This window comes from Hipposideros armiger, unplaced genomic scaffold (genome assembly GCF_001890085.2).
Source record: "Hipposideros armiger isolate ML-2016 unplaced genomic scaffold, ASM189008v1 scaffold_253, whole genome shotgun sequence".
Taxonomy (NCBI): Eukaryota; Metazoa; Chordata; class Mammalia; order Chiroptera; family Hipposideridae; genus Hipposideros; species Hipposideros armiger.
Window position 1 is genome coordinate 69,895 of NW_017731603.1, and position 7,182 is coordinate 77,076.

Consider the following 7,182-nt stretch of genomic DNA (forward strand, 5'->3'; position numbering starts at 1 on the left):
CAGCTCCAGGTTGAGCTGTTGTTCAGCATCTTAGCTGTAGAGGGCAGTGTCACTGGCCCTCATGTGGGATCCAAACCGGAGCCCTCTGGCATCCCAAGACAGCTCTTAACCAATGCGCCACTGCACCTCCATATGCAGTTTTAAATCTGTCTTTCTCTAGGGCACCACTGTGTGTCCTGATGCCTTCCCGAAATCAACAGGGAAGAGGCAGGGAGACCCATCAGTAACGTCAAGGACTTGAGGTGTGGATCCATTTCTCCAACTCTAGGTGTATGGACTATGCCAATTTGGGGAGCTACTTAATCTAAGTTTCAGTAAATGGGGACAACCCTTTCTTTACAATAAAACAATAGGAATTAAATGGTAGTGTGTCTGTACAACACTCAACACTGCGCCTTACTCAGATGGTCCCTTTAGCAGGAACCATAAGTCCAGGCACTGCCGTTCCTGTCCAAAGGAGGCACTTTCGTGTCCTCTCCACTTCTCTCCAGCTTCATCGTCCACATCTTCCTTCCTTGTCCTTCTACACACCACCAACGTGATCATTCCTCGGCCCCTCTATTACCTCCACCCTCAGGGTCAGCCCTTATCATGGGCTCTACCCCATTTGTTCTCATCATTTCATCAGCCTATGTTGCCCTCATTTTCTCATCTCCTGCTTCTCCTGTGGGTGTGAAATTGAAAGAGACAGGCATTAAACGAGCCTGGTGTGACCACGCAGAGCCCTGTTTTGTCACGCAGAAAAGAGCTGGGCAGTGATTTTTAAACTAGTACAAATCTGAGTGAAACTTTCCCTTTGCTTGAGTCACTTTGACCATTGCATCCAGGAACAAAACTTAAAGGCTCCTCTTAGCGACCAATGGGAGACCGCCAGTGTTTCGGGAGGTGCCAGAGCTACACGACATGGTGGTGCCATCTGGTGGATCTGATCTTACAGTTGTGCTCAGTTTAAGAATATCTCAATGGACATTTCCTACTGCATGCCAGCCCCACGAATTGACCTGATTGTGCCACTCCTTGCTCCATGACCAAGCGAAAAGGTCTAACTTATAGGAGTATCTCATAAAGTCACTGCAAATAAGTTCTTGGTGAATCTACTTTTTGTCTGAGTGGGCTTGCCTGGGAAATCTGAAGATAATTGATGGGTCAGAGGTACACAAATCAAGGATTTGTCTTATATTAATAGAAATACCATCAAATATATGCTGTGTTCTGTGCTAGTGGCCTTGGGATCTATCTGCCTTGGATGAACAGCAGGGAAAGAAAATGCAAAGAACTAGGAATTCCCCTGGTCATGCTCTGTGTTGGGAACTTTCCAAAATATTTATTTCATTGACCCCCACATCAAATAAGTATCAATGTGGACATATGACTCCCAGAAAAACTTGTGTTCTGCTAAGGATCAAGATTCTATGAGGCTTATGATAATGGAAAGGAACCATGATTATGGAATTCTATCTAAGAGCCCACAAGGACTGGAGTAGTGAAAGATCTGAGGTGTGAAAGGGATGAAGCAGGTGAGTATGAGTCCTATTCATTGGTTTGCACGTAAATGTCCACACGCATAGGAACACAGGCAAATCAGTGTTTTTCCTGAGGTTTGGGGTTAGGAGCACAGAGGGGTATGGAAAATAACTTTGTAATGAAAGATTTTAAAAGCCAAATTGAGGCCTGTATCCAATCTTAGTATGAAGACAGGACTCATCCCTGCCTTGCCTGAGTCCCCTTTCTCACTGGCTCTGTTCCCCTCCCCGCACACTCGGGCCAGGGACACAGAGAGCTCGCCCATGGTGAGCAGGGCTCAGTGTGGACACGAGGACTGAAGGAGATCAGGGAACTTGAATTTGACGCAGTCACCAGGACCTCAGAGCCTGAGCAAGGCAGAGACCATCCCAGAAAATGGGGTTTAGAGGGGAGCAAATGCACTTTCCAGAGAGAGGGTGGATGTTGGGCTCCTGTGTGAGGAACAGCGTGCTGCTCAGATGCTGCAGTCCTGCTCCCATGAGCTCTTCACTGAGTAATGAGTGCGTGTGTGTGTGTGTGTGTGTGTGTGTGCGTGTGTGTGAGCACACGCATGTGTGATGTGAGTCTCTCTAAGGTCTCCATTTTCATCAGATAACAAGAAAAGAACTTTAGGTTTGCAAGTACTTTATTGAAATGAAAATGCATTTGAGGTTTCAACACTTGTCTTGAAGTTTGCAGATCAAAAGACAAAAATAGAAAGGTAAGTTGTGGTTTCTACCAATACACAGTCGGTTCTGATCATTCTCTGTAGTTGTCTGAGCTGAAGGTCTTGTGGAAAGTTAAAATCTAGCACACCGAGTACTGTTATATACATATTGCTGGAAAACAAAAACAGAGACATCACCTACATTCCGTTCCTCATAAGGGGAAAATCTGGAAAACCAAACATTTCTTATTGTTTTCCTGCATTTGTTAACACATATCTCACATTCAAGAAAAATAGTGCAGGAAGTAAATTCACAATTATCTCATCATTTATTCTATTGTTCAGGAGACATTAATGGGTGCCTAAGAGGTGCTTGTGTTTCCAGGTCGCCCCCACGCCCATCCCCGGGGTCACTTAAATAATTTTATCAGCATGTTTCCTGTTTGTTGAAATAACATATCTAACAAAATTATGCTGTGTTACCAATTTCAATATCTCGGCTCGAATGCAAGGACATGTGAAGTTTTTGAGTTCCTGTATGGCCTTACAGGTTAGAAATATAAAAAACAGTCTGGTGCCTCCACCACATCGTTTGTGTGTCACAAAGTGTCGGAGATGTGCGATCTGGCTGATTTGCCTAATCTAGGTTTAAAGAAAAAATTCCTACCATCTTTAATCGCAGCGGTTGTTCACTTTCTAAACAATGTAATTATGGTAAATACACATAACATAAATATTACCATTTTCACCATTTTCAATATACAGTTTGGTAGTGTTAAGAATATTCTCTTTGCTGTGCAGCCAGACTGCAGGATGTTGGCATCTTGCTGAACTGCAGCACTGTACCCGTTAAAAATCTCCAATTTCCTCACCACCCAAGCCCTGGAAACCTCTATTCTACCTTCTGTTTCTAAGACATTGGCTACTCTAGAAAACTGATAGAAATGGAGTCATGCTATATTTCTCTTTCTCTGGCTGCCTTTCTCTTTTTTATCGTGTTTTCCAGGCCCTTCCATGTTGCGCCCTGTTTCAGATCTTCTTAGTGATGTATGCTTTTATGTTTGTGCTTTGGCAATACTTCCAAATTGTCTACCCTGGAATGTTTCAAATGTTACATTAGGATAGGCAATAAATGCTAGGTAAAAACTAACAAATCTGTTACAATTAGATAGATTATCTCATTGTTAAACTACTGATTTTTGCTTAAACAATTCCCTCACCCGTGGCGGGTTCATACCCATGATCTGCATTTGTCATTTATGGGTCTTTAAATGATGGTCAGGAATTCAATCTTTTATACCAACAAACTCTGATTGCTTGAAAGTGCATTTTAGATTGTGTTAATAAGATATGGAATAATCCTGAAAACAAATTCCCTGGACTCTATTGAAGATTCTTTAAAATGTTTTACTATTTGATCTATGAACAAAAGGAGTTTATTTTTGTGATCACTCTTACAGGTGAAGGAAGGTCTTGTTAAATTTAGATGTTTTCTAAGCTGAGGGCTACAGAAGCCTTCGCCCAAGCGTTTCCCCCCGCCCCTTTGCCCTTTTCATTTCTCTTTCTCTCAAGATTCCACAAAGTCAGAGACAGAGCAGCACTGAACCTTGGATGGCTTTCTTGATGTCACAGTATTATTCACACTCACCAACAATGAAAGTCACTGAAACAAAGCATGGTCAACACTTGCTTTCACGTAATAAGTGACAAACTTAGAACCTGATTCTCCCTGTCCAGTGGATTAAAAGTACTTAAAGAAGAAATAGAAATTACCATCATATTTTGGATGTTGGCCTGAGTCGTCTCATTCTTGCCAACTTTGAGGAAACAATCCTTCATTTTCTCTGCGGCGTTTTTAGTGGTTTCCCCGGGTATGAATTCTTGATAATCCTTGAGGTACTGATCCGTGGTCACGTCAGTAGAAATTGTATCATTTATCAGTTTCTCAAGGAGCAAGCAGCCAGAACCTGGGATGAAAGCATGAAAAGTGGGCTCACTTACAGAGGTCTGAATCCTTTTGGGACGTAGCTATGATGTTTGTCATCTTCTATCCCATTAGAGATACACATTCAGAAAGATTATGGTCAATGGTCTTGAGTTCTCAAATCGAGGAGAGTAAACTCAGGATCTGGGATTTTCTTCCACCCCTGAGACATTTCCTCCCTGCTCCCCACACTTCCTGGCTTTCACAGCACCAAAAAGACAAACACATGAAAAGCGAGGACACTAGAGAAATGACATGCTCTGTTTGGGCTTGGGGGACAGGAGGTCTTCCACAGGGGCCCTGACAACAACCTTTAACCAAAGCCCGCCCTCCTGGGCAGCGCTCACCTGCAAAGCAGGAGAGGGGGAGGGCAATCAGCATGAGGACTGTCAGCAGCTTCATGGTGGAGGCAGCGGTTCTGGGCTGGTGACGCCGATGTGGCCGGGAAGAAGGAACTCACTGTGGAGGTGAGTGCCCTGAACTCCTCCTTTTATTCTCCTGGTGGCCACCGTAATCCCTCCCACCAATGAGGGAATGAGTCACAGGATGAACCTGGCTCTGGGCCAGGAAACCACAGCCAGAATCACCAGAACCCAGCCAGCCTGTGTGGATTATAGAAACCAAGGAGACAGAGCTTTTTAAAGAGCTGCAGTAATGGTACCTGACAGTAGATGCAATAAATGCAGATGTGCTTGCTAAATAATAAAGCAAATTACAACATTGTGAGCCTTATTGTTTTATTACTATGGTGGTCTCATTATCTGCCCTCCTCCTCCATGCAATCCTCCCTTTCTTCCCCATCCCCTCCTCATTCCATCTTTCCCCTTTCCCATCCTCTCCTCCTCTCCCTCTTTCTCCTCTTCTTCCTCCTGTTGTTTTTCTTTTCCTTCTCCATCTTCAAGGTACAAAAAATCTCATATCGTCTGTTCCTCTTGCTTCACGAACACCCAGGCTGGATGCAGTACCGCATACCGCCTCTGGGAGGCAGACTGCCTTTGCCCTTAGACACTTTTTCAGTAGGGCTGGAGTTGGAAAATATAATTGTCTTCCCTGCTTTCAAGGTTGTTTTTACAAAGACTATCTCACTTAGTTAAGTCAGTTGTATCATTTTAATTATAAATCTCGAATTAAATTTGTCCAGTTTTTGGTAGTTTTACGGATTTTGTGCCACTGATTCGAAGGACAATGTGAGAAGTAGAAAAACTGATGCTTAGGGGAGGCAGTGCCCAATGGTGGACTCCTCCAGATGTGGATTTGAATCTTGGATGCAACGTATGATCACGCGGTGACCCTGGGGGAGTTAAAGTGCTGGCCACGCCGAGCTCCCTTTTCCCAGTTTCTAAAATGGGCATAAGTGGTACCATGCCAGGTTTTGTAAGGATGACAGACACTCTATGTAAAGAGCCTATCACAGAGCTTAAAACAGGGTCATCAGGACTATGGAAGATTCAATCCATCCATCTATCCATCCACCCACCCACCCATCCTTCTTCTATCCTTCCATCCATTGTTCACAACCTGATTCTCCTATGACTAGGCCCTGTGCTACATGTCACAGGTTCAGTTGTAGGAACAAGTTAGAGCAGAGCCTGGCACTAGTGCAGCTTATCTCTCTCAGGGGAGGCAACAAACATGCCTACAGCTGACTGAGGGATCAAGGGAAAGCGATGGTGTAAAGAACAACAAACCACAAACATGGCAGCAGCCTGTAAGGAGGTCCAGGCAAGCATCGGAGGAGGCACTTTTAAGCTTGGATGGTGAAATCCAGGGGAACATCTGGGGAAGAGTGTTCCAGGCCCAGGGAACAGCAAGTACACAGGCCCTGAGAGCAGATGGCACGTGGCAAGGGAAGGGAAGCGTGCAGTGTGCCTCTTGGTGTCAAGAGAGGGACAGGACAGCCTCATAGGATAGAAAAGCCACATGGGTTTAAGCAGGGACAATATGAAGGGAACAGGAACAAGAGAAACAAAGTTGGCTTAGGTTCAGGAACTAAGAAATGGATGAGAGAGTCTGAGATATGAGTCAATAGTTAATTCCCTGTGAACACATTATTCTCTGTCCGGATTATTTGGGACTCACTTCTTTCCATCATTCAGCTGGAGCTTCTGTTGCCAAGGACAATATTGACTTAGGAAGAAGATAGAAATAGAAAAGAGGGTTATGTTCTTATGGGTGTCCCGTCACCAGGCTGACCATTGCTGCCATATCCATTCCAAAGGCAAGTGAAGGACTGTCTCCTTGGGTGACTGTCTCCTTGAACGGGACTTAATGAGGAATCTGCCTGGTGCCTCAGTCATTACGGACCTTCCCTGTCACCTGCTGGGACACTGGGCCCTTCACAGCTTCTTACTCAGCAAACAAGTCCCACCTCATGTCCATGAACCCACAGTAAGATGTGTTTCTCTTTCCCTCCATATTTTCTGCAAAGCACATGAGGACCATTCTCAGGTGAATCAAATACAGTAAGTCTGCTTGCAAAGGCTCATTTCAAAGCATCATTTGCAAATGGCGAAACCAAAAGGTGAGAATGCCTGTATTGCTGGTCTGAGTTTTCTTTCCTCGGAGAAGGACTTTGACTCAGGTCCCCAAATCAGTTCAGAAAGTACAGGCATGAAGGAGTGTGTGACATCCATTGATCACCTTCTGTGACAAACCATGGTGTGGAGCTGAATTCTGCACAGATTTCACCTTGAATACCCTTGTCTCGGGTAGAGATAAACGTGCAGTAAAGAGAGAATTCTATTTGGCCTGTCCTGAGGCTCCGACAAGACCTGAGATATACTCACACGAATATTTTGCTCATGTGATGCCTTGCCATACTTAATAAAAGTAGCAACACTCAGTGAGAGCCATTTTTTCTCAGTGATTCATGCATTGGCACAAACCTATAAAAGAGTTCTGAAATTTAGATGATCCTTGAGTTTTCATTAATTGTAAGTTAGTCGTATAAATCAGTCCCACAGTATTTGGGGAGAAGATACCCTACATTTCTTCTTTTTCACTCATTCTGCAAAACTGGTTCTGCCCC

At 44.3% G+C, this 7,182-nt stretch overlaps 1 protein-coding gene across 1 annotated transcript; it reads right to left on the reverse strand.

Moving 5' to 3' along the window:
- Positions 1 to 2,147: 2,147 nt before the first annotated feature.
- LOC109390015 (mammaglobin-A-like) lies at positions 2,148 to 4,616 on the reverse strand. The gene is made up of 3 exons (XM_019655994.1): positions 4,502 to 4,616; positions 3,944 to 4,137; positions 2,148 to 2,342 (listed from the first exon to the last, which is right to left on the reverse strand). The coding sequence occupies exons 1-3, from the start codon at positions 4,554 to 4,556 to the stop codon at positions 2,304 to 2,306; spliced, it is 288 nt and encodes a 95-aa protein (XP_019511539.1). The 5' UTR covers positions 4,557 to 4,616; the 3' UTR covers positions 2,148 to 2,303.
- Between the last annotated feature and the right edge of the window lie 2,566 nt (positions 4,617 to 7,182).

Coding starts and splice junctions, on each gene's coding strand:
- LOC109390015 (XM_019655994.1), bottom strand. CDS start 4,556: ATGAAGCTGCTGACAGTCCTCATGCTGATTGCCCTCCCCCTCTCCTGC. Junction 4,138..4,501: donor CCCCCTCTCCTGCTTTGCAG/GTGAGCGCTGCC, acceptor CTTTCATCCCAG/GTTCTGGCTGCTTGCTCCTT. Junction 2,343..3,943: donor CCAACATCCAAAATATGATG/GTAATTTCTATT, acceptor TTTGTTTTCCAG/CAATATGTATATAACAGTAC.